The sequence below is a fragment of the Parus major genome, chromosome 5, assembly GCF_001522545.3.
Source record: "Parus major isolate Abel chromosome 5, Parus_major1.1, whole genome shotgun sequence".
NCBI classification, from domain to species: domain Eukaryota; kingdom Metazoa; phylum Chordata; class Aves; order Passeriformes; family Paridae; genus Parus; species Parus major.
The window spans coordinates 18,467,626-18,495,286 of NC_031774.1; the positions used below are offsets into that span (position 1 = coordinate 18,467,626).

The window sequence follows — 27,661 nt, forward strand, 5'->3', positions numbered from 1 at the left end:
GAAGTTCCGCTACGGGCTTTGTTTATTATTTTGTTTTAGAAAGGCTATGAATAAAAGATTTATTTTTTAGCAGCCAGGGGAGGGAAGTAGGTTTCTAAAGCAACTGCAGCCATTGATTTGTGTCCTCCTACTCTTCTAACATGTCTTTTCACTTCTCTAGGCTTCATTGCCAAGAACTGAAGTTAGTGAATCCTGGCCTTTGTGGGAAATGAGCTCATTTGCAGCCAGCATCCTGGAATATTTTGGAGGATAAAGTGAGGGGTGAGATTTCTAACTCTTTGGCAAAGTCAGGCCCATCTTCTACCCTGCATGTAGTTATCAGAACAGGCAGCCTCTCTCATCAGACTGCTTTATCTAAACTTCTACACAAAGCATTCCCATATTGAGCCCAGGCTGAAATTAAAATTCACAGATGTAAGCCATGAAAATTATGAATCAACATTTATTGATGATATGTACATAAGAGGTACAACACTTAGTGAAACATTATATTCATGACTATTTCCAGTATAGAAAGAATGTCTAGTTTGTTTTATACATGAAAGTTACAGAAATCAGTTCACTCTGTAAGAAAGCATTAAAAGCCAATGACTAACAATCCTTGTAAAGAGGAAAGGACCTGAACTACAAAAATAGAATCAGTCTACAAGGCATTCCAACTACAATATACAAGAACAGAGCCCAGGGTTGGGAGAAATTTTATCATCTGCATTTATTAATTTCTAAACAAACTGTGCTATAGATACTGTACAGTATGTCATTTCAAAATCTCCGGAACTTTCTGAGTGTAAGACCAACCTTATCCCTCTTCTTTTTAATCCTTTTTACAACAGAACATCGCAAAACATTCCAGTTCATGCCTGGTCACCTTAATGAGAAGGGGCAAGAGATGATGAGCAGGCAGCACAGAGTACTCCAGTGTGCAATTCATCCTGAAGCATCATAATGAGAATCACCAAGAAGGATAGTTTCTGTGCTTTGGGGCCTAATTTTTATTTCTTTCTGTCTAGAGGGGATGATTATATTTATATGATCCAGGTCCAGAGAATCTAGGAATGAATCAGCTTCTTGTTGCTGCAAGGTTCTATTTTCTCATAGATCTGAACTGCAGCTAGCTCTGATTTTAGATTTTTGCCACTGACTATGTAGTTGATCATCTTTTTTTATTATCAGACATACTTTTGTAAATAACAGACTTGTACAACAACCACAGGAGCTTCAGAAGCATTTAGTTTGGTATTTATTTTCCAATAAATGCTAATATCCCTTTTTAACAATGAAAGAAACAGTGCCCCTTTGCCCATGAGTGTGTTCACCTTTCTCAGAGACTGTTCCTCTGAATGGATGAAGCAGAGGTTCCTACTTGGACTTCTCAGGCACTCTGGAGAGAACTGGCAGCCCCTTGCTGCCTGCAGGCTTGCCCAGTCACAGCTGTGGGACTGCTCTGCTTTCCTGGCATCTGTGGTCAAGAAGTGACTGGAAGTGACTCAGAGGGATCCTGTGATGCCCTGACGTGACTAAGGGCTGAGTGATGCATGGAGCCAAAAGCAGCCCAGGCATCCAACAGGAATGCAGTTAGATGCAGTTCTCTTCATTCATTGTGCCAATTTAAATGGTGACTTACTAAACTTCTGGTGACAAAGAGTCCAAACATTTCAAGCAAACAAGAAGAAAATAAAACAAAGGCTTGTCATTCCAGGTGAACATTAATTCTTTATGTCATAACAAGTGTATTCACCAGGCAGCAAATCTATGCTGGGATCACTTTCACTCACTGCCAAGGAACTACACACATGCAGCTTCTAACACACACCATACTGGTTAGATAGTTGAAAACTAAAATTAACATATTTACAATGATCTGGCTGCATACATGATTCTGAATGTTATTAAAACTGGGTACTCCATAAGAGACAGATAAATTAGTTACTAAGCTGTGGAACCTAATCAGTTGAACGGTCAAAACAAACAAACCCAGATACAAATGAAAAAGAGAAAGCAGAACAAAATGTTAAAACACAGTCTAATTTTCTACTATGTCTCAACACACAGAAACTGATTAAATTAATTTAAAGCTACACATACTGTATACACCATTTCACTGAAATTACGTGTTGATAGCTACATTATCTACACTAAGTGCAGAGAGGCACTGGACATCATGCTTCAACAAAATGTCAAAACTGGTATCAATAAGGTTTTACAGCTATTAGTAACTCATCACTATTCTACCTGTGATTCCTATTAAGTTAATACCTGTTACATCTGATTTAAAATACAATATAGATCAAAATACAAGGGCATATCAACACACTTCCTACATATATATATCTACTAGAAACTTAGGCTCCAAAACCTCAGCAGAATAACATGGCCCCACAGATTTCTGAATAGTTGAAGAGATACCCAGTATCAGTCATACTGGGACAGCAGTCCTTCCTATTCGATGTTTTCTGTGTTTTGAATTACAGTCAAAGAGCTAGTAGGCCATGGAAGATTATTTTTGTTTGTTATATAGCTGTTATGAATATTTATATTATTTTTATTCCTCTAAAAACTGTTCCTTATTAATTAAGTTGAAATTATTATAGCCACGGCCTTAATGCCAACAGGTATTTGCCTAATGGGAAGAAATTACCAAAATGAGAAGTAACTGTCATTTGGGTTGAAAAATATAGTGGTTATTCTCTAAAAAATACTTAAGAAAACAGGAGGTATTTGTATGGATGCTACCCAATTACACTGGTCCCATGGTGGTTCTGTTGGTCCTTTTTCAAGAAGGCAAAATTAGGTGGCAAAATCCTGAACTTTTTCCGCAGGCTGAACTCACACACACTGTATTGTAGCAAGATGGGTGGGGTTCCTGACAGCATATTTTTTGCCTACCCTGATCTATTTTCTATAAACTGCATTCTGAGCCAGTCAGTTATACATTAACAGGTCCTAAGGAAGAACTGCAGGATTTGGCAAAGGTAACATCAGGAAAAATTATAAAAGTGAGGGACGATTGCCCAAGACAGTCAATCTAGAAGATTGCTCAGATTATTATAGTATTGTTCCATGATGGACTGCAGCATTTAAGGACATCTTGAAATTCTTATTTGCTTCTTGCATTTTGTGCTTTGTCTATAATTCATCACCAAAACTAACATAAAAATATTTCATTGATCCTAAATGTCATAAGAAAACTGGTTTTGATCACCTTTAAAGGATTACTTCCCTACCTTATATGATCCCATAGAAAACATTCTAAGAAAATATTTGTGTGTCTGTAAATTACAGATACTAGGTAATTTAATTCAGTCTACACTGTAGTTTCCAGGGAACAAGTACAAACCCCTAAAACCTGTACTATTCTTCACTAAATCAGTGTTGAGCACACAATATTTAACACTATAAATACACGTTCAGCTTTTTCTGATGCATTCTACAAGAAGAGTTCATACTGGATCATAGGAAATAAGATATATTTAAGAAAGGAGCAGGATATATTGGATGGAAGTGTCTGCAGTTGTCTTTAAGTAGGAAGGACAACCTGAAGTACACAAGAACTCACAAGTCCATACAAAATACCAACACAGAAATGCTATAATCTACAATACTGACTGCAAAATCAATATGCAAGCACAGTTTGCATACAGTCTTTGAAAAACTGTAGAAAAAGGAATTGAAAAGAACGATAAAAAAATTCCAGCAGACTACACTATTTATGTACAAAGCAATATACAGGTACGAGACAATCCAGGTTGTGTGATGCTGCCTGTGACAGCTTCCCTTCGTGCAATGGTGTGTGCCACAGAACAACATCAGAAACAGTTGCAGGACTCCTCAATGTTGAGTAGAAGACTAGAAGGACTGGATGCTCTAGCACTGATCAGCATTGGCTCTGCAGCAGGATGGAGTTAGAAATGAAAGGGGATCAAAGGTTGGGTGAAGTGAGAAACATCACAAGTCTTCTTGTCTCCCCAAATTGTGCATTAGGCTGTTGGTTATGTCCATCCTGGACCAGTAGAGACCTACTCAGTGGCTTGTTCATGTGCTCTAGGCTTTTCCAATGTCTGGAACCTGGCTTTTATGTAAGACTCATAGTTGTAACTGCACTTTATCCGTTAGATTTATATCAGCCCGTTAGTGAGGAGTCACTGGGCTTCCCCTACATAATGGAAGATGTCTCTGGGATGGTGGGCACCTGTGAGGGACAGTTCCTCAGAACCTTGTGCCAGGGAGGCCACTCAAAGGAGAAGTAGAAGAATTACCAGCACCTGGGCATCAGCAGCGGTTTGACTCATTCATAGCAGCAGATTTCCATTGAACATAAAGTATGACCAGGAGGAAAAACTGAGGGAGGCACCCACTGCAGAGCCTGTACCAGGCACTGCTCCCAGGGGCTCCTCCAGGAGTCCTGCCTCAAGTCTGTGTGCTGTCAGGGGGGAGACACAGGCCTGGTGCCCATGGGGGAAGAAAGATTGATGACTTTGGAAGGAATACACACTAAATGCATTGCTTAAGGAAAATTATGAGCAAGAACACAACATTTTCAAAAACAGCATGGCAAGACTGAACAATTTACAGCTTGACAGCCTTTGACACTTCACTATTGTAAATACTTTGTTCTTTTTGGTACTTGAAACTACACTCTCCGTATCATTCTTTAGACAAAGATAACTGGGTAAGTATTTTCCCTTCAAAGTCACCAATATTACTGGAGAGAAGAAAATAACTCATCTTTCCAAGAATGCTTTCTGCTGGGAACAGGAGCTTCTACATAATCTTATATGCTGAATTATAGCTGAGGTGAACTGTCCCAATGGACTATACACCTATCATAATGGCTAGTATGAAAAAAATTTTAATTGTGGCCTTAAAAGTCACAGTAATAAAATCGAGATAGTCTTCAGGCTCATAAGAGAATAATATTACAGTACATTTTTATAAAGTGCCCTTATTTATCCTTCAGTAAATTAATTCAAATGCAGCAATAAAAAAAGCTGAATGGAAATTAAAGAGATGAGAAACAGTTATACCTTTACATCTTCATAAACGGGTTCAGTACTAAAGCTCAGAGCCTTTTTAAAGGTAAAGAGAGAAGTGAGTGTTAGAGGGGAGGTTTAATATTGCCTATAGTTATGGCAATTTGTGCGACTGCTGCTGCGTTGCTACAACAAGGCTGCAATAACACAAGTGAAGGCAAGGAAACAAAGAAAATCCAGGCAAGTCACCAGAATAAATTTGTTCACATGCTGATGCCTCAGCTTCTCAGATGAACAGTCTAGTCTTCTGCATGTCTACTGCTGGAAAACTAGTGACCTAGGGAGTGATGGAAAACAAATGAGAAATCTATATTACTCCTACTTTTTAAAGTGGCATCAAGTCCTGAATTCCATGTGCTTTGAGAAAGAAATTGAGATCAGCTATATCTCAGAAAAAAAAAACAAAACAACATGGGAAAAATCAGCATTTTTTTTGTGCTGAGTTTAAATTCAGTGTTGGACTTGCAGCACTGAAACAATTAGGTATAAAAGTAGTATCTTGGCAGAAACCTTTTGGATGTGAGAATCAACTTCATTATAAATAGATGAAGACTATTCCCTAGGATGGGATTGTGAAATGTCTTATAACTTAAGAGAGACAGGAAGGGACTTGACTTTTCTTGGAACATTGTGACTCCCACAGATTTCAATGGGTCTTTCACGTAGTCAAAGCATTGCAGACACAGTTTTTACTACTGCAAACAGTTTTTCAAAGGTGTACTGAGTTTCTCACCAATTCAAAAGGAAAGAGCACATCTTGCAATAGGACCAAATGGGTTTTGCCCTACCTATCTGAAGAATCTTTGTGTGTAAGACCCACACACATTTCTTAAAAGGCTGGTGCAGCTGCTGTTTTCAAGGGAAGCAATGAAGAAACAATTTAAGCGGCAAAGTGCTCCACCTCTCCTGCAGTTCTAACGTGCTGTGTGCTTTACTTTCAGTGAACAGATACTATGAGAATGCTGACCCAGCTTCAGCAGTAAATGCATAAAGCAAGTGTGTAAGCATGTATGTCATTTAGTATGCAATGAACTGAGTCTTTGCCTGGTCTAGACTTTTCCATGTGCCAATGTGCTGCCAGCAATCCAAAGGTCAAAGGATATCACAGTTGCACAGACAAAGGTGGGGGGAACTGACAGAGCACCAAATGCAGAAAACAATGTTAGTATGAACTACACAGAAAACAAATGACTTTTCACTGAGCTTTTTTTTAACTTTGCCACCCCAGCACTGTGAGCAGATACAAAAAGAACTGCCAGATGCAAATTAATGCATTGAGACTCCTAGTGAAAGCAAAAGGAGGCTGGCCAGTAACCAGCACTGCCTGCTGAAACGTGAACCTTGGATTAGCTGAAGTGGACGGTCCCTGGGTTATTTTCTGTTTATTTAGTTAAGTAGCAACCCAGCCTCGTGGAATGAGCAAATTGAGAAATGAAAGCCAAGAGTGAGTTACATTTTCCCACAGAAATGGAAAGCTTTTTGATGATTTAATACAGTGCTGAACTGGAGTAGCACTATATTAAATATTCAGTCAGGCTACAAGCAGAGAAATACACGAAACCCAACATTTCTCCTTTTCCCACATCCACATTTAAATAGAGAAATACCATCATAATTATATTTTGAAAAATCCCTGAGTTACTGTATCTACAGAATTACCACTTTAAAATCACAGTCTGCTATTCTAATCCTATCAAAAGATCCAAATTTATTCTCCCATTTGTGGGTGGGGTTTCTCTAGCACTGCATTCCTTCCTTCCCTAGTCTCCATCCAAAGAAGCACTCTTCAAAGGACATTACATCCCAAGTGGATAACTGTAAGCATATTCTAACTGTTTCTCAATATGTAATTTTGTGGAGCTGCCTAGTCACATGTTGCTGACATTCCTGTTTGTTTCCAACTGCTAAACAGTTTCAAATGACAGCTAAAAGTATATGGACCAGTTTTCTCAAGCTACTTTCAATGCAAGCCATCAGTGTCGCTGCTCCTAAGAAACTGCTGTGGTGGAGAGGCAGAAAAATCATCTCTTAATGGGTGAGCTGTGCCATGAAACAGCTCAAGAATGCTGGATACAAATTGGGGTACATGCTGTGTGTTATTCTTGGATATAACTACCACTCGAGTGACAGCAAATTTCACTTGATGAGAGCCAGCACCCTCAGAGCAGGGAACATTTAACAGTACCTACACACCATCCCAGGCACATTTCTGGCACATAACCCAGTGAATGCTACTTGGGAAGCAATAGCTAGACAGAGGTTAACTCTGGATATGCTAATAGCAGTGACTGCAGAAAAGAGAATACAACCTGCCTGCCACTTCTCTGAACAACTTACAATTCCATCCTTCACAAAAAGATAAAAAATCAAATCCTCAAGATCCTTCAGGAGGCCTTTGGGAAAGGTCTCCCCCTCTAATACATGTTAGAGGCCTACAGAATTCACAGTGGTTCAATATTGGTTAAATTATATAGGCCATTTTGCTTAAGATTTGCTTGGCCATGGCATTCAAGCGATGACAAAAATACAGTGGTAAGAAAAATATTCCACGATAATTGCTTAAATGAGAGATACTCTGACAATGGACTTGATCTTGCACATCATTAATCATGCAAGTAGCCTTGGCTCGCTTAGGTCCGTGTGCAGTTTCAGAGATATTTATATGAATGCAGAAGAACAAAAGCAGATTATATTTTCACTTTAATAGCTTCTACAGAGCCAAGTAACACTCTACAGTTAAACACATTATTCCCCTTTAAACCCATGACAGGCTTGAGCACAGACACTGAATGGCCTATTTCCATAAATGTTTGTTTCTTGCCATTTTTAAGTTCACCATATGCTCATATTCTGATTCATTCTGAAAACTTCTGAGAGTTCCCCCAAAACTGCACAAAGCTTGTTCTGTGAGTAGAACCTTCCAAGGCCACGTGGCTCAGCTTTGCTATGGAACATTGCTAACAGTATAATGGTATTCACCAGTATCTTAAAATTGCTAAGTATTAACAAGCACCTTAAAAAAAATTTCACAAGGTGTTTATTCTCACTGCAATTTCTTCTGACAGGCTGAGTCAGATACATGTGCTCAAAGAAACATTTCTCTGACATTAGGGAGTTGTATACTTATTACTCTGCAAAAGAGACAGAGATGTAAATTCAACATACTGACCTAAATCCTGAAATTCTGGTTTCATTTTTATTCAGTCCTAACCCTGGACAAATTCTCTTCACCTTACAAGGAATTTGGTTTAGCAATGAATTCAGGATTTAGCCACTCTCTGAAACATTACATAGTTGAAAGATGGCTTTCACTTCATAGCAAATGCAACTGATGATCACATTCAAAAATTCTGTAAGAGTAAAGGGTTCAGAACTTGTTCTGCAGCTCATTATTAAGTACTCAATCATAACATCCATAATCAATCTTGGTAGTACCTTACTTGAGTATCCCATCCATGTGATAAACCCCTCTGACATGAGTGGAGCAGGGTGGATAGTAAGGTACCACCTACTTTGATTAAAAATGGTACAACTGAGTCCACGGTTTTCTGTATTTTTGCTCATCAGCCATAGATTTAGTGAAGGAACTACCATCCCTGTTATTATACTGCCTTTTATTGTATGGTGCATATTGTGGTCACAAAGCAGCACAGCCCCAGCATAAAATAAAGGCTGCACCTGCCCTGGGACTTCTGATAAAAACACACTGCATGCACATAGAAATCTAAGGTCTTCTCTTGATGCTAAATTTTAGTTGTACTGATCTAACAAAATGTCTGGGATAGTTTATTGACTTCTATGCATTAATCCTGCCCCTGGATCTAAGCTCAATTTAAAGTACAGCTAGGCACAAAAGTACAGTGCTTGTTATTATCAAAACAAACAGAAATCTTTACGGATGTTTTCAAAAGGTATTTTAGCCATCCAGTGATAAACAGATCAGGTATGCCACAAGAGTCACCAAAACACTTGAAGGCTTACGTGGTGGTATGTTTCTCTTGTATCTGTGACCCTGAGTCCCTGTAGTGAACTGTACTGGCACTTTGATCTTCCCATTTTGCAGCATTTACATTCTCTGTGTCTTGAATGAAAGGGGAAGTGGGTGAGAGCGCATTGCACTGCATGGAGCATTCTCCAGGTGCATCATCCAGACAGTAACACAAGGGAGACAGATGGCTATGGATCATTGCTTGGCAAAGACACTACAATGACTTGATGAGATCTTTGCTACGTTTCAGTTACAAAATTAAGCAGAAACTGTAGATGTTAAATAGAAAAAAAAAAAAAAAAAAAAAAAAAAAGGAAAGAGAAATCTTCTTTAATCATGGTATCTTCTGCCATAAGATAGCTTCAGGACTTATTAAGGATGCAGCTAGGAACTTCTTCACTTAGTTTTCACGTTTCCAAGGCTCTTCTTCAACAACATTGAAGTCTGCAGATTTGCCATTGGTTGCCAGTGTTACCTGCAAGTAATTATCATCAACAAGCAACTTAAAGGCCAAGGCACTTTGACAAGAAAAGTAGTGAGCTTTATAGAGAAGATTATGATATTTACAGGAATTACATACACTGTCACTTATTATATAAGTAAAATGCATTTATTCAGAACTCATAACACTCCCAAATAGTGTGATTCCTGTTCATTCATTTATTATAATGACTACAAAACATCAGTAGTAGAAAAATGTTCTGCATTTTCTTTACCTTCATTGTAGTTTGTTTTTGTTTGTTTTTTTAAAATAAGTATGTCAGATTCTACCCCTTTCTATCTCTTGTAGATTTCTCTGGATTATTTCAAAACCAGATTTTTTCTTTTTTTTTAATGTAAATTTTTGTATTTTTTCAGTGGAATTCCCTAGCAAAGCTGCATACCAGATGCAACAACATGGAAAATATGCAAGGCCAGAATAATCATAGATGTGTATCTATACAAACTCACCTACAATTACACCACCTTTAAAGAAATGGAAGAGAAGATATGTTGTGAAAGTATTTTTCATCATACCACTATAACAATGCAGTGAAAGATTTTGACTATAGTCCAATTAAAAATTCAAAGTAATGCTAAACTGATCTCACATGAGGTACAACAAAACCTCACTCTTTCCTGTAAAGATACATGCTGGAATTTTTAGCTTCTAAGTACGGTAGAAGACCTGTAGAGATCTACCAACTCACAGTGAGCACTGGACAATATGTTCCATTCCAGAGATCAGTATAAATGAACCCGTGTTTCAAGAAAGATATCTCCAGCCAAATTACTTGAAAAAATCAAAAAACAAAAGGGTAAAATGCCAATTTAACTTTACAAGACTGATGTAGATCTAGATAATGTGAGAGAATCTTTCATTTAATTCTAAAAAGTTGGCTTACTTTTTCCTAACTTACCTTGTAAGTTAACATCTTCAGCTTCAAATGAAAACTTAAAGACAGAGCTGAAATTCCCCATGCTGGATAAACAGGATGTATGGAAGCATTGGGACATGGAAACATGACAAAATGCACTGATTTTTGAAACAAAGTCAAGCTTTTTCTTATATAATTGGAAGGGGAAAACATGCAAATACAGCAACAAACAGCTTATTCAGAAATGAAAATCACACAGAGTCATGTGAAATATGATAATAAAAAAAATACAAAAGTATCATGCAATAACAACCACTCTAACCCCATACAAAGGTAAACTAATTATTAATTATGTACATTGACCATGCAAAATTATAATCTACGAGTGTTATACATGGAATATATTACAGAAAGTAAATAGAAAGGGTGTGCTAGTAGATTAGTGTTTCCATATCCTGACCAGAGCTGCAGTAAGCTTTTCAACCCACCAGCGCATTGGACAGGATGAAGAGATGGCTTTTCAAATTTAACAGCTGGCTGTTTCAAAGCCCTAGATCCCACTCTTTGTTGCCTTTGCAAGTCTAACACTTGGGAGTTGTAGACCACTTCAACATGATCCAAGTGCTCTGCAAGTGCCAGCATATATTCACAGCTCATCAGTTAGGTCACAACAACACGTCCTTTTGGCAGACAAGAGAAGTGACCTGCTCAAAGTCAGTCTTGTGCTCAATCCAGTAAAGCCTGGCTCTTTTCATGAGTTTAAAAGTGCAAACTGAGACTGTAAGCAGAGCAAACCTAAAACAATTAAAAAGAACAAACATTTCTAGCTCATAAATCACTGGTCCCAAACTTGAATTAAAGGGTGTGCTTATGATGACATACAGCACTGCTAATCCATGGTTTTGAGGCAATCTATTGCCTCAGCAGAGGGAGATAATATGAGAAACTGAAGGAGAAAAGAAAGTGCAGCAAGTATTGATTGCATCAATAGGCTACTACTTTTTAACTTGACTTGGATCTCTCTACAAATCTGAGAAACTGGGAGTAGATTAAATTATCAGTATTCAATTCCATAAACATAATCTTAAACACAGAATTGTCTATTTAACTTAAAAAGTTTTCAAAAAAATTCAAAATAAGTTATCCAAAAAGTGTCTTTCTTTCAAGAATTTTTTTCTTCAAATTTTAATCTCTTGTGTCCTTGCCTTTTTTGAGAAATATCAATTAAAGACCATTTTCAATTTTATGTAAGCATGTATTCTCTTTCCATTTCAGATCTTAGTTTTTAAATTTTTCAAATGGAAAAAGCGTGGCCTGAAGATAAAGGGGAGAGCCATGTCAGAAAAAATGTATGATTTTTTAAAAAATCTCTTTATTGAAACCTTGGAAAATTCAGGGAAAAATTTGAAGATAAGATGAATGCTGTTTGTTTTTTTTTCCTGGAATTCAGTATTACTTTTTCCCCTAAAAATTCAGGTTTAGCCTGCATTCTCAAGAAGTAAGCATTAGGAAAAAAAAATCTTTCTAAAGAACATTTCCAGCTAGGCTAGACACAAGAGAAAATGACAGTATAGGATTATATTTCCAACATAAATGGAGATGTGCTAATGGACTTAGCGCAGTTGTTCACAGCTAGATACTGGCTCAGTTGTGGCAACTGGGAGATACAAGAGAATCTGTTTGGATAAATGGCTAAAGTAAGCTGATTGGCAAACCCACTGTCTCAAAAACAGTGTACAGCATCAGACTGGAGCATTAATAATTGCCAAAAAAAAAAAAAATACTATGAAATTAGAAGTTCCATCTTGTTTTGCTTTCTTTTCTCCTCCTTTTCAAAAGCTCTCTGTGGATTTTAAACTGCCCCATTCCAGCAGTGGGTTCTTAGTGAACTTTTAACCACTAACCTCCTGAAACTGTCTTTGCATTCAACTGGTGGTGTTGCTCAAGCTCACTTCACTCTGATCAAGATGTCATTATTAGTGTTAATATTGCATGTTAGTTACAGCAGGGGTTACAGAGGGAAGAGAGTGTTTGTGCCTTAGTGCCTCGGGAAGGAACGCTGACAGAAGAGAAGCAGAAGCGTGCTGTGTGAGTGCAGGAGCATTCTCATGCTAAAGCGCATTCAACATGTCGACCTCTGAACAGCATATCATGAAGGCAGTCAGCAGGTGACAACACCTGCATCTCAATTGCAGCCATCCTTCATTTGGGTTGGCAATTAAGTTCTCTGTTGCCACAGAAAATTAAGTAAATGTCCACAGAAGGTGATGCCATATTCTCTGTGTCTTGGCATATTCCATAATACGCTGCATCTTGCCTTTTGATATGTAAACAAAGTACATGATTTTTTCCCATCAAATGACAAGTTTTAAGAGAGTGCAAAAAAACCATCTTTTGAACTGCTTAAACACATTCAAAATGTCTGGGGTTCATGGACCTTGTTGTCACATTGTTATTTGCAGAACGATTTGAAAAATACATGCAGGTTAAAAAATAAAATAAAGCATGCAGTGCTATATACATGTCTCAATATCCATAAATGTGAAAGGTACCTTGCACTCATCTACCATGACTGAGTTGTGAGCTGCAAAAACACATTGGTTTGAGTTGTTTTCCCTATGATTTTTCATGTCATCATAGATTGACTGAGTCTTGGTCATTTCAATGTCTTCATGCCCTTTATGATGGGAATCAATGGTGTCGAGTTCTGCCTTGGAAAGGTGGTAGACAATGCCAGCACCAAAAGAATCCCCCACTACATTGACTGACGTTCTCATCCGGTCCCTACAAAAGAAGGAGAAGACAGAGGCTGAATGGAATGAGAGGAAGATAAAGTAAGGCATGGTAGCCCTGTTTATGGTACGGTTACTGCATTTGTTTCACAAAGATTAAGGTATCTTTTGAACAGAGAGATGGGAGCTTTCAAGGGAAATGAGAGAAGCTTGCCTTCCCAAGGGACTTGTTCAGACAGGGAGGATGTTCCAACTTCCATGTCCCAGCTGTTTATTCTCATGGGGTTTGGCAAAGAATGTATGTTAGACCCCAGCCAAACTGCAGAGCTGTGTTAACTGAGATCCCCCAGTGCCTGATTCTGGAGCTGGGGGTTTTGACATCAGGGTGCCAGGCTCACACCCCTGCCCTTTGTTTCATGTGAATTTATCAGAGCATTGAACTTTATGCAGCCAGAGAAAAGGATTTTGGTTCTGATGAGCTGTTCTCATTTCTGGTTTGAATTAATAAACTCCCTTTACTCTTAGTGAGCAAACGATGGGGAACAAAAACGCCTGAAATATCTCCATAATGCTTAGGCTATTGCAGCTCCTCTCCTGGCACCATCTTTACAGATGGCCATCTGTTGGTGTGGCAGCATTCCCACTCACACTATGAGTGCCAGAGCTTGGCATATGAGCAACCCAAATATAGGTCATGGCCTACAAAATTATGAGCCTGTGACAGCATTTCACTAACGAGTGCCCCTTGTTGTAGGAGGGTGCCAACAGAGGCTAACATGCTTCGTTACAAAGAAATATGTTTGTTGGCACTTTCTGGACAGGATGCCACTAAACAGACATGCCATCTTTCTCCTGTCTTGTCTTTAGTGCAGTTCTATCTGTCAACAGTGAATCACAGTTGTGGATTTCCCCTGACTTCAGAATTGTGCCCCAAACCTGACCAAAATTCTGCAAAAATGGGAGCTGGATCCTGCTATCTTTCCTGCTGCAGCACACATGTTAAAATCATTTACAATCTCATTTGCCTCTTCATATCTGCACTGAACATAAAACTCCTAAAAACCTTCTGACCAAGGCTTGCAAATTAAACCAAATGAAAGCAACCGAGTCTAGCTCTGCCAAATAGGTCAGAGAAGTGATTACACTGATTAATTCTCAGAACTATATTCATGAAGATTCATTTACACAAAACGGCCAGGTTGAACAGTGAGGACACTTGCCAAGTGACAAAAGCTAGCATGTAAGACCTCATTTCCCAAGACAGTGATTAATTTCAAAACAACGTTTCTAGTATTTCTAGTACTAGATTTGTGTGACAGCTCCTTTTTCTGTAGAACACCGAGAAAAAAAGTTCTAAATATATAAAACCTCAACTGATAAACATTCATTATTCATGCTAACTTACGATAATATAAACTTTTGAGTTGATTTTAACATCTTTGCTCTACACATCAGTAAATCTGACTTTCTTGACTGTGGAATTATAGTCCCATTCAAGTTTCTCCTTTTCCTCTCAACATTATCATGTTTACATATTTACAGACTTTGTGGTGTAATATCTTTGCTGAAGCAGTTAATTTTCTTTCTTTTTTTTTTGGCTTCAAAAGAATACCCAGAAGGGAAAAAACCTCTACAGTAATTTCCCCGAGAAAGAAACCAACAGTCTATAGGAGGAAAATGTCCTTCCAGTTTTGCTTCACACAAATTAAATGCTTTATACAGTTCTCATCCAATGCCTGTGAAGACTATTTTAAACCTGGTCAGAGTGGTAGAATAGGAAAATAAGACTTTCTGGTGTGATTTTTAATTAAGACCATTAAATACACTGAACCTAGCAATACAACTCTACAAAAAGAACACCTACTTAATTTTTTTGCATGAGTGGTATTAAATTTTGAAGGGATTCACTGATGCCAAATGACAGAGGGATAGTATAGGATGCCAAAGAAACAAAGTGGAGAGAATATATAAATATAATTGTGGCAGAATTCAAATTCTGAAAGGGTCATTTGAGGAGATGCTCCAGCTCCTGCACACATACCACTAGCTGAGAGATTCAGCAATACAAACTGCACACTGATGCACAATGCGTTACACTGAGCGATCCGAAGGAAGGTCCTTACAACAGAAACAGCAAAGTCTCAGCTGTCAGGAATCAACAGCAAAGTGCCACTGACCTATTTTGGGGCAAAGAATACCCTATGAAGAACAAAGACAATTGTACTTACTCTTTCGTTAAAACTAACCAACCAATTAATTCCAGGCAAGCGGGATGACGTAAACAAAACAAATAAAGGAAAGTTGCAGTCTAGACCCTGTTCATAAAACCCAGACTTCAAGTGGGTCTGAATATTCTGACTCTGACCTAAGCCTTGACTTAGATCTAGATTCAGAATATTCAGACCCGGAGTCAGAACTGAAGTAATCTTTTTCTGAGTTACTGAATGAAAGTTTAAGTACCAGATCAGCTGCTCAAGCTTGTTTTCCCTAATTCCTCTCTCTTTGCCACAAAATACCACTAATCTGGTACCACTGATATTTGCTAAGCTTGTCAGCTCACATCTGGAGAGTAAGTACCCAGTTTCTGGCTCAAACAAAATAAGCTCATTTTATTCCATCTGTTGGCATATAATTACTGTCCTAAAAATGCCACTGCTGTGCTGTAATTGGTTTTAAGCTGTAGGAGAGACTGTAAGAGTTGTGAAATCCTGGGAAACTTGCCTGGTTGAAAGAACTTACACTGGGTATGTATGCACAGGAGGTAGAAAAATTGAACAGCCCAACACATATAGGAGAGGCTTGAGAAAAAATCTATATAGAAACTTTTAAGCTCCAGTTTGAAGGAGAGACTGCCAAGTTTAAGGATTTGACATAAAGTGATCTTTGTGTTACACAATGACTAAATCATGTAAAACTGGTTTTGGTACGACCACAATTTCAGGTGGTGGTAGTACTGTAAAATCAGCATGTTCTGATATTTGCATCTATCAAAAATAATGAAAAACTCATAGAGTAGAGTATTTTTTAAAATATTTTTAATCTGAAATTGAAATGTTATTGAAGGGCTATTCCAAGTATTTCTACATGGCTGGTTGCATTTACTCATGTGTTCCAGAAAAGCGGCTGGAATTGGGTCTTAAATACTTTAACCTTCTCTTCTACGTGCTGTTAGAAATACTGCTGTAACATTATTTAATGTTTGTAGGTAAATAAAATGACATTTATGACATTTCATTTCAGATATTCTTTAGGTTTGGTTTGTGCATGCAAAAGCTTGCTCAGAAGTTGGCCTGTGTGCCTTTTCTTAACATAGCAATATCAGCAGCATCATTCCTCGTAGCTCATTAGATCATTATGGGTACCACAACACAGCCACTGGAAGATGGAAAATGAAGCTATTAGATGTTGAAAATAGATTAGGAAGTACAGCACTTTCACCAACAAACAGCATCTTGACTTTGCAGCACCAGTGGCATGACACAGAGCTTCTCACCTCTTCTTTTATCTCTTTTCCTTTTACCTTTCAGCTCTGAGTCATGCTGCACTGGCACTGCTGATCAGTAGGCCATGAGGATCCAAACCCAACCGTTTGGGCTGAAAGTTCTCTTGCCTTCCATTTATTTTGGAAAGACATATTGAAGTATTTCTTTCAGAATTCCTATCCTTCCTCTTCCTACATTCATCATGGCTACAGCTCCACAGTATGGAAGTTTTTATTTCTTAAGAAAGGTTGGATTAGCCAGTGGGATTTGCTGAAATGCAACACCCACTAGTGGATCAGAAGTGCTGATAAACTTACAGCTCTGAGGCTTGCTAGTGTAGGCAGAGCTTCTCAGTCCACAGGAATATTTTAAAAATACATTTCCCTAAAAAAACCAAATAAACCACAGGCTCCTTTTGCACATCCTCCTACCAGCTGCAGAAACCTACCTATTTGCCTTACTTGGAGAGCCAAGAAAAACAGATGTTTAAAATATATTTTTATATATTTTTTCTCTCCTTCTTCCAGCTGCAGATTCCTATACCACTTTCCTGTTTTCAACTATGACATCATAAATATAATAAACTCACTGAATATCACGTATCACACCCTGTGCCTTCTGTACCTTCTCATTTCACCATTCTGTATCATGATATCATGAAATTCAATTATATATAAATCATATAAGTAAAGTTTTCCCTTTGCCTCCTCAAGCTCTAAATTCCCTTTTCTTTTTTCCCTGAAGCAGAGATCAGAGCTGCATGTTATCCTTCAAAATTCTTAGTGACAGATAGACCATGCCAGTAGACCCAAAATACATGTTAGAGGATTAAGTTCTTGAATTTTTCTCAATAAGCCAAAAGATAATGACAGAAAATTAAACTTATATTTTATCTGCACATGTTCATTCCCAACTCTGCTATTTCTTCTTGCATAATTTTAATTGTGTTTCTGGAACTGAAAGCTACCAGCAGCAGGCAGCTGAGGCTGCTAGTGTAGGAGAAAACACACAAATAGTACAGTTATATTTATGTCTCCCTTTCTGGGCACCACAACTGGGACAACAAAAACAAATGTCTTTACTACTTAAAAGAAAATTAGGGGAGAGCTGGCTGTTGACCAGAATATACCAGAATATACTGTGCTGCAGCAGTACAGGACAATACAAAAGTGTCTCCAGAGGCCAGTACAACTTAAGGGCTACTGAGCCTCTTCCAGTTCTGCACAGATGACAGAAGGATATCCCAGCTGACAAATGACAGCAAGAGAAAGGACGTGGCCTGGCATACCCTCTCTCTGTATTTTCAGCTTCTGTATTCAAGTGTTGAAGACCTCAATAGCCTCAGAAAACAATATGTGTGTTAGCTGTTTCTTGCTGGAGGACCTGCAATGGCACTGGAGGACTTTGATCACAAGTTCTTGGAAATTAAAGCCATTCTTTCTAGTTTGAATGATCTGTCAGTAAAATTAAATGAGGGAATTACCTTCTTTATTTCAGTTTTCATTCTTACTTGTCTTTGTTCTTTGTCCTGGAACAGGCTCTTTTTAAAGGTATTTTGCTTTCTTATATACAATAAGAAACCGACTTTCCCCCCTACAAGTATAAAACATTTGAAACTACAAATTCCCAAATCACTGTAAACTTGCTGGCAAAATCTTGATGGAACTTGCATTTTCAGCGTTCATCCTTCGTTTTAGACCAGAACTATAATAAATGGAAATATGAAAGCAAAGATTAGAAAACTGCTCTTGAGTGACAGAAAGGCATCCTTAGGAAGAAGATAATATAAAAGTGTCAGCTCACAAGTGTGCCATGAAGACCCTTGGCTCACAGAAACTGATTTCAGGAGCTCTGTAACAGTTTGTAACAGCTGAGAAGCTGCTTTCAGTGTCTCCTGCTTCACTGAATATCCCATTTTCTCCTTGGATTTATCTGCAGAGGAGAGACTCAGAGTTCTTTAAGACCTGTAATGCACTGTGGACAAACTTCACTGCCTTTTCTGCACCAAGCAGGGGAGTCAGCACAACTTACAAAAGCCAGTCAACAGCAACAAGCAAACTGATGTCCTGGGTAGGGAGACCCACTGCAGTCAGGATCAGCAGCATAGTGACAAGTCCCGCGCTGGGAATGCTGGCAGCTCCAACGCTTGCAAGGGTGGCAGTCAAACTGCAAAAACAAAAATCAAATGGAAGTAGCTGGAAGAGAACACACACTTCACTTGCATACTCGTGTAACCATTAGGAAGGTCATATTTTGAATGTGTTCTTCCCATAAAACACAACTATATGATTAACCAAGGTAAGCTCAAGTCATATTTTTCACTCTTGTGTTTCTCTAAAAATATTTATTAGGGAAGGCCAGATCTATGGGGTTTGTTCCAAGAATTGGAAGAGGGTTGTCTGTAAGCTAGTTATGACATTCAAATCTGTGCTGTGGTGTTTTCTAAACTCAACAAACTTATCCAGGGTTTTGAATCCTGAGTTTTGACCATCCAGACATGCCAGTCTGGTGACTACAGGTTGAATTTTTAGGGTGATTCATTTCTGTTTATTTATATTACCTGAAGACTGAATTGTCTTCAAGTAACTAAAGGCTGAGGGAAAACAATTATTATTAAATAAAGAAGAACATAAGTCTGGTATCCAAAGCTCCCAAAATACAAGCCAGTGGTGTACCAAGCCTGGACACAAATCACCCCAGATGATAAAGCAAAATTGATCTGATTGTTTCATAAATCCAAAACTGTGCTTGTTTTTACCTCTTACATTTTGATGAAGATCAATGGAGTGAAAGTCTGAGCTTCAAATATTTGTAAAAATACAACACAGACCATAACAAATATCAACATCATTGGGCAGTCCCATAAAGAATGACAAAATAAATAAATTTGTAAGAGTGAAAGTCAAGGGGAGAAAAACAGGGAAGAGAAGGAGGAGAGGGAGAAGCAGAGGGAGAGGAGGAGGGTGAATAAAAAGGAAACCAAGTGAGAGGGACCAATCTGATTTTTATTTATGCCTCAACATAAGGAGGTGAAAAATTACTGTAGGGGCTGTACACATGCTGAAAGCCCTAGCACATGCCAGGTGTTAGGGAGGCAGGAAATGGAGGGAGGCTCTGTCTCTAGGGGGATTTCACCTGGAAGCCAGTCAAGGAAGAGAAAAGTTCCACAATTGGGCTGCCCAGGAAAAAATGCCCAGGAAATTGGGCTGTGGGTGGAGACTTAGCACACAAAAGCAGTGAACTGCACCACAGCAGGTGGCAGTTCCTTAGGGTTTCTTGGAGGGACCAGGGGCTCACCCACCACTTGTACCCAAGCAATCTGAAAGTGCTTCCAATACAGAAGTAGGGGAGAACAGACAGCAGGAAATACTTTCCCATTAGCCCCAGAACTCATCTGTGAGGATGTTAGCCTGATTGAGAGCTGCCAGATGCTTTCTGGTTTGGTCTGACCCAGGCTGCAGTGTGTTTGTCAGGTGTATGTGTTAGAGCACAGCCTGGCTTACTAAACACCCAGATAGGTCCAGCAGGTGTGCAGGCAGGATGCTCTGCTCTGCTGTCAGGCCTTGCACGTGATGCCAGATCCTCAGGCACTTCCAGCCTAAACTGGTAAGGGATTCCTTCCAAACTCTGTGAGGAAATGCTCCTGTCTGCCTTCCTACAGCAGTGCTTTCAGACCTGGAGGGGAATGAAGCTAGCACTATTCAGAACTAAACAGAACCTGTCTTAACTACTAAGATCACCATTTCCCAAACACAGAAAATCAGAGGAATTAAATGACCAGTATGAAGTAACTAAGGCTGGTCAAAGACTAATTAAGTCTATGAGGTCTGGGTAATTTGAATATTCTCAGTATCACAAAATGCATACACCAAACAAAACCTAATAACCTTTCCTTCATTTGTACTGTCATCTCAAGAGATAGTTCTTGTCATATTGCTGTAGCAAAAATGCATGAAGAGGAAAACCAGTGGTTTAACAAATAGATCAGAGTTGCCCCCTGCTTTGTAAATGTCAATCACAAAGCTGAATACACCAGCCTTGAAACGGTGAGATCAGGAAGAGACGACTGGTCAATCCCTCAGAGGAAGAGGAGTAACTCAGGTTCAAGCCTACCAAATCTAGACAACAGCAGATTCCTGATTCGAATTTCCTTGTCCCAATTTAGTTTAATATGTGGCATCTCTGAAATGACTATTTTCAGTTTTAGGAACAAATATGGATCATGCAGGTCTAGCATCTGCCTTCATTAGAATAGCAGCCCTGAAAACCTTTTACAAACTTGGCTTTACTATTTCAGGAGTCAGGGCAGGAAGTAAACTAACAGAAAATGTAGAACTAGTATAGCAGGGCAAGAAACATAGAATTAGACATCCCTTTGCAGGAGTTTCTTCAGTGTTAAAAAGGTTTAATAAAAGAAAACTGTGTGGGTGAAAACGGCAGGAAGAAGACAAACTTGGCAGCCTTCATTTGTGGTTTCCATTTCAACTATTCAAAATGTTAGACCTGCTGTCTTCAAGTTAAAACTCCCTTACAGTAAACAGTCTTCAATCACTCTTATCCTTTTTTAATGGGTACTTTCTTTTGTCTTCACAGATGCTCAGCTTTCTTCTGTATAAGACAATTGGATATGAAAAGACTACAGTTAATATTTGCTGGGTTAGAGATAAAAGGTCTGGGGAGTATCCAGACCATGCCACAGACAATCTCACTCTCAGGATGGGCTATACTCAGTTCATTATTTTTTCACCAAAGTCACATAGAAAGATTTTTTAGGTATACTTTTTTCTTTTAGTGTATATAAACAGATGTATTCTAAAAAGTTAATGGCCCCTGTAATATTTGTAGCATTCCCCTTGAACTGAAGTAAAAAAAAAAAAAGCAGCATTTCATTGGACAGATAATGCTTTATATTACAATTGGCACTGTTTTGTGTGCTGGTTTGGGCTGGAGTAGAGTTAATTTCCTTCACAGGGGCTGGCATGGGGCTGTGTTTTGGATTTGTGCTGAACAGAGGGTTGATAACACAGAGATGTTTCTGCTATTGCTGAGCAGGGCTCACCCAGAGCCAAGGCCTTTTCTGCTTCTTGTACAGCCACAGTGTGAGGGAGCTGGGGGTGCAGGGGAGGAGACACAGCCAGGACAGGTGACCACACCTGACCAAAGGGACATTCCACACCACATGGTATGTCATCAGTGCATAAGGTGGGAGGAAGAAGGAGAAAAGGGGAGTTTGGAAGGATGTCCTCTGTCTACCCAAGTGCCTGTCACATGTGGTGGGGCCCTGCTCTCCTGGGGGTGGCTGAGCACCTGCTCACCCATGGGAGGCAGTGAATTAACTCCTTGGTTTGCTTTCCTTGTGTGCACTGCTTCTGCTTCTGCTTTCCCTATTGAACTATTGCTATCTCAGCCCATGAGTTGTCTTTTGCTCTGTGATTCTCTCCCTGATCCTGCTGGTGAGGGAGTGAGTGGGTAGCTGTGTGGGCTTTGGTGTCTGCCCAGGGCTAAACCATGACAATTGTCAGCTGCAGAAGTATGAAACACCACCAGCGTGCCCTAAGGCTGCAAATGATAGCAAACACATCACCAGAGAATGGGGACCTATATATAAAACATTCATTTGTGTATCATTATTAGAAATCCACGTTTTTCATACTGAATCCAACTGAGACGACTCAGCTGCTGAGAAGACATCCAACCCAAAGCATTCACATTTTACAGTCTGTAAAAACAAAGGACTCTTTTGAACTGACCTCACAGTAACTATCTGGCCTCCATCCAGGTCAATTCCATTCATCTGTGCTATGAAGATGGCAGCCACAGCTTCATAAAGGGCAGTTCCATCCATGTTAATAGTTGCTCCAACAGGAAGAACGAACCTTGTTACACGCTTATCAATGCCCAGATTTTCTTCAAGGCACCGGAATGTGACGGGTAATGTTCCAGCACTAGAAAGCAAAAACACATAAAGAAGACATAGTTCAACTCAGTATAACACATACACATAAGGGAGCAAAAATCACAAATTCTAATAACATTGTTTACATTTTCTACTTCCACTTTCTGCTGTGATTTAAGCCTTTTTTAGACAATTTTTAAATTAGGCCTATATTTAGCTAGAAGTGGGACTGAGGCCAAGACATGAACATGACTTGAAGTAGAATGAGAGCTTGAGAGTGCCTGGATGAATTTTTCAGACTCATTGCTGAGGCTTTGCACCAAGGCATTGCATGTGATGCAACAGACCCAGAGTCTACTGCAAGAGACTGTCAAACTGCCTCCCACCCTGGGGGAAGAACCTGGGCACTCCCACCTGGCCTGAATGTACAGTAATCCATTGGATTCTATGTTTTTTGGTGGACCCTCACCACCAAGAAGACCTGATGGACAGCATCAATGGGATGCTTGTGGGATCCACAAAGTTCCACATTTTCTTTAATCTGTCACTCTGTTTCTGTCTCCCCACCTCTTTTATATTTATCTCTCTTCCTTCCCTTCTCTCTATCTCTCATATTCACAGTTTAATAAAATCCATACTATCAACTTTGGCATACAGTCTTGGGTGCCCCTTAATTTGGGCAGAGGCATTTCTAACCATTTTAAGAACCAGACCATAACACTGATATACAGACCTCTGAGTGTGACACACAGACCTCTGACTGTAAGGACAAATTTTAAATTTCTTTGACTGTGAATTAGCTCTAAATGGAGAAATTGGTATGGTGTTAAGGACTGAAAAAGCCAGGCAAAAAAAATACAACCCATGTTGCTCTCCAACACTAGAAGACAGGAAGAAAGGACGTGAAACACAGTAGGAGGATAGGAAAAGATGCAAAAGATGTCTGTAAGAGAAAAGCTCTTTGCACAGACACACAGTGCCTTGCTTTTGTGAGAGTATTTCAGGTCATTATATTCACTTGCTCAAAATAAAACACCTCCATGCAAAAATACTACTGAAGTGGAAACTCCAACACTTCAATGAAAGCCTTAGGTAAATTGTCATTTATGAAAACTCTTGGCCAGACCAGATCTCCTATAATCCAACTCTGTTTACCACAGAGCCACAGAATTACTGAGGCTGGGGTGTATCTCTGGAGGTCACCCATCCCAACCACCTTGCTCAAGGCATGAGCAGCTAGGGCAGGTTTCCCATGTTTCCCAGGACTGTACCAGACAGGTTTAGTGGATCTCCAGAGATGGAGACTCCACAACTCCTCTGGGTAACCTGTGTCAGTGTTCATGCACTGTTGCAGTAAATCACAGCAAAATGAGTTTTCTTCTGTTCAGATGGTATTTGCTGTGCTTCAGTTTGTGCCAACTCCCTCTCTTCCTGTCTGGGCATCACTGAAAATAGGCATCATCTTCTCGGCATGTCCCATCAGATATTTCTGCACATCAGAAAGGTCCCCCAGAGACTCTTGTTCTTCAAGAGAGAAGATGTTCAGCAGAGTGGCTTGGGTTGACCCAAAGAGACAGCTGAATTACAGTTCTTTCACGGCATTCTTCAAATCAAGAATGCTCAGATTTCTGGCAGTCCATTTTGAACTAGGGTCTTTTGTTTTCACCTTTTTAATTAGACTGGACGATTAAATTTTCTTCAGAAATAAAACATTTATTGAAAGAAAACACTTTAAAATATGGTATTTAACTGAAAAACATTTTCAACTCAAGATCTACTGACTGCCTCATTGCAAAACACCAATTTTTAATTTTTTTAGAATTAATTACTGAGAGCTGTGTTACTTACAGATTTTTCTATATCTGTTCTGTGCATTAAAAAGTCTAAAATGCTCAGCTTTTCACTGAAGTCCAGAAGTTATTTTGCAAAAACTGATTAAAATACAAACGGAAAGGTTTTTTTTCCCTTTCTTTTGTGAAACTAGTAATGTTTGTTTGTTTTTTCTTTCTTGAATGCAATGAGACTGGTCTTAACATACTCTCCAAATAAATAGAATTACCGCTTTCTCCTAGTTGAGAAAATGAGCACAGAATTAACACAATTTGCACAAGTATTAGGCAAATGGTAGAAAACAGAAAGTAGGTCTTCAGATGTCTGCAGGTGGCTATACAGCCTCTCTAGAGAATCCTGAAGGCAACTGGTATTTTGATTTATTTAAACACGGCTGTATTAAAAATAGTTTTCATTCAGTGGCATAAAATGAACTTGCAGTGAAGATTAGAACAACAGATGTACCATGTCTAAACAGCAGGTAATAATCTGCTAAAAAATAAAGCACACTGGTATTTCTCAGGTGTACCTGGAAGCTGTGCCTAGCGCTGTGATCCATGCCTGGAAAATCCCAGCGAGGAATGAAAATGGGCTTTTCCTTGTTATCACAAAGTAGAGCAGAGGCAGGAAGATCCCTCCATGGATGACAAGACCCACAATCACAGTGACCATGTACATGCCAAGTTGTCTAGCAACTACTTCTAAGTCCTTGATTGCAATGATTTTTCCACAGATGAGGCAAGCAATACCCAACGGGGAATACCTGGAGAAAGAAAACAATCATAGACAGAATTCATCTTGGCAGTGCAGTCACAAAAACTGTGCTGAACAAAACACAGACTGGAGAAGAGTGGGGAGCTCTCAGGCTCAAAACTGAGGTGCACATCAAGAACTGATGGAAATTCAAGGGATAGTTTTCATGTCTTTTATAAAAATAATGGGCATCTCCAGCAAATTCCCCATCTACTTCATTTTCCATCCTGTCAAATGGAATAGGCCTTTCCTGAATAGTTTTCAATCCTAAAATAACATTGTACAGGAATATGGTGATGTTACACAGGGTTGTATCATTATAAAGAATGGTATAGGTTTGTTCTTAAAACATAATTTTTACAACCCACTGTTTATCTTGTTTCAGGGGGTTGCATTATTTACTTCAGTTAAAGTATTTGCTGAAATGAACTGTTTGTATATTGAAGGCTAAAAATGTTTCCACTATGTTCTTTCACCAATTCAGACAAATGCTTTTTAATTTATGGATTCTTCATTATTCATGTGCTTTTTTTACTTAGGGTAGGGTTTTTGTCTCCTCAATCATTAAAACAATACAAAAGAAACTGACTTTCAGAATAAAAGTGCTTCCTGGTTTTTGTTAAAATATCTGGTGGTTTCTCAAGCAATGTGCCCAAGGCCTGGAAAGCCTTCAATCACTTCAAATGCAAGCCCAGCTCTTATACCAGTTATCATAAATCCACATTTCAATGAACTTGACAAAATACAGTTCTTATAGAGAGCTACATGGTGTCAGAGCCAGATGTCTGTTTTGCTTTATGCTTGTGTAGCCATGCTTCTGAGAGTCTGTAGGTGCCATGGGAGTTACAGATGTCTGTGTTGAGAAATCATAAACCAAATAAAACCTAACTCTGCATAAGGAAGTGCATTTTTCTTTATAAACACACACTCAAACCCCCATGCTTCTGGCCTCAACAGATCTTTAAAAATTCTAAACAGAGACGAACTAAAGGAATTCCCAACATCAATTTCCTTTTTTCATAAGAGAAATAAAAAGCACATCAATAAAAATAAATATTTACAAGGAATTTCTTGAAACTTGAAAGATTTTCTGCTGTTGCAACACTGACTACTAGAGAGCGTTTATATTGTAGGCAGGGTATTATGTCTTGGGTCTAGCAAATGGTACTAAGTAAGAGTAAATTCTAGCCCCTGGAGGGTTATGAGAGTATAGTTACCATCTCTCTGTCGAGTGGAGATTGAGTAAATATTGAAAGTTTTGTGAATAAAAACAACTTTGGTTTTATGCAGATCATCTTTATAAGATCATCTACAGAAAAGCAGGAGCAAATCAGGAATGCAAGGTCATTGCTTCAAGTTCTTTCTGTTATTCTGCACATTTCCACACTGCTGTTACTGTCTGCATCACTCCTGCCTAACAGTGTCCCACTGAAACACTGATGGTGCTGGCGACTCGTGCTTCAGGCACCCTGCAACTCAAGAATTACTCCCAGGGACACCAGGGAATGCCAGGCAGCAATGGACCACCATAGGTGTGTGATGTTGGAGTGGCAATTTCTGCTCTCAAAGACCCAGGAAACATAGCAGTACAATGCCAAACACAGCAATGAGTTTTTATGTTCTGGCAAACTGGCTTTATGTGAGATGGCCACACTTGGCATACAAATAGCTCTGGGGAAGCACTCAGAAGAAACACTTAAAAAAAAAAAATATGAGAGAGAAAGAGTCCCCTCTCAGAAGTGTAAACAAGGGCTCAGACTTAAATGGGTAAAGTCACTCCTTAAAGGCAAATCAGGCCCCATGATTACAAACAGGTATACTTCAAAAACAGGGCACACATCTTCCCGTGACCCCACTGCAGCGAGCTTCTAAGACACATTCTGAACAAAGGACTGCACATCACTGAAAACTACTGGAATTTTATTTGATGGTACTTTTACTAAAGAAGGCTGTGAATAAATCGTGTCCACAGACATTTTTTGTAATTATACCTCCTAGGTAATACCCTGGGACTATGCTAACATCCCAGGAAGATTGGGGTGTTCTTACGTGGGCCATTCTTGCTTGCTTAGGTGCTCTCCTATATAATGAACTTCCATAGCCAATGTGGCATTTGAAGGCCTCTGCTGGTACATGCATGTGTTGTATTTCAGCACACAAAGAACAGAATCTCTTCAGAAATGTTTCAAAGTGAGTCCTAAATAATCCTCACCAAATAGAAATAATGCTGCTGAGGTTCTAATATACCTGTCAGGGCTTTAGAAAGTCAACTATTTAATTTCACTGTTTACTAACAAACTGGCATCACTATATGAAGGTTTTACAAGGGCTTTTTAAAAAATACTTTTTTGTTCTGCGAGTTGGAACTACAAACTTACCACATGATCATGGTTACTAACTTCATTACAATCTCATTCAGGATGTTGAAGAAATCCACCATCATCTTGGCCTGTTCTCCCATTTTCCCCATAGCAATGCCAAAAGCAATAAAGAATCCTATCAAACCTATTGGGAAAAATTGCAAGACAAAAAGAAGGCTTTTAGGAAGTTTTTGCACCTAGTCAATGTTTTAATGCTACCTGCAAATCCAGA

The 27,661-nt window shown here is 39.0% G+C and overlaps 1 protein-coding gene across 2 annotated transcripts in view; it reads right to left on the reverse strand.

Annotated features, from left to right (window-relative positions):
* Positions 1 to 422: 422 nt before the first annotated feature.
* The window catches only part of SLC1A2 (solute carrier family 1 member 2), an 88,400-nt gene continuing 61,161 nt past the window's right edge, over positions 423 to 27,661 (reverse strand). The window contains exons 6-11 of one of the 2 annotated variants that reach the window (XM_015631586.3): positions 27,448 to 27,574; positions 24,846 to 25,079; positions 22,341 to 22,535; positions 18,622 to 18,756; positions 12,929 to 13,160; positions 423 to 9,493 (exon numbers count right to left, since the gene is read on the reverse strand). In XM_015631586.3, coding sequence (XP_015487072.1) covers positions 9,419 to 9,493; positions 12,929 to 13,160; positions 18,622 to 18,756; positions 22,341 to 22,535; positions 24,846 to 25,079; positions 27,448 to 27,574 — 998 coding nt within the window. In that variant the 3' untranslated portion in view covers positions 423 to 9,418. Of the gene's footprint in view, positions 9,494 to 10,418; positions 13,161 to 18,621; positions 18,757 to 22,340; positions 22,536 to 24,845; positions 25,080 to 27,447; positions 27,575 to 27,661 lie in introns of both variants that reach the window. The other variant, XR_001522268.3, reaches the window with a different exon arrangement.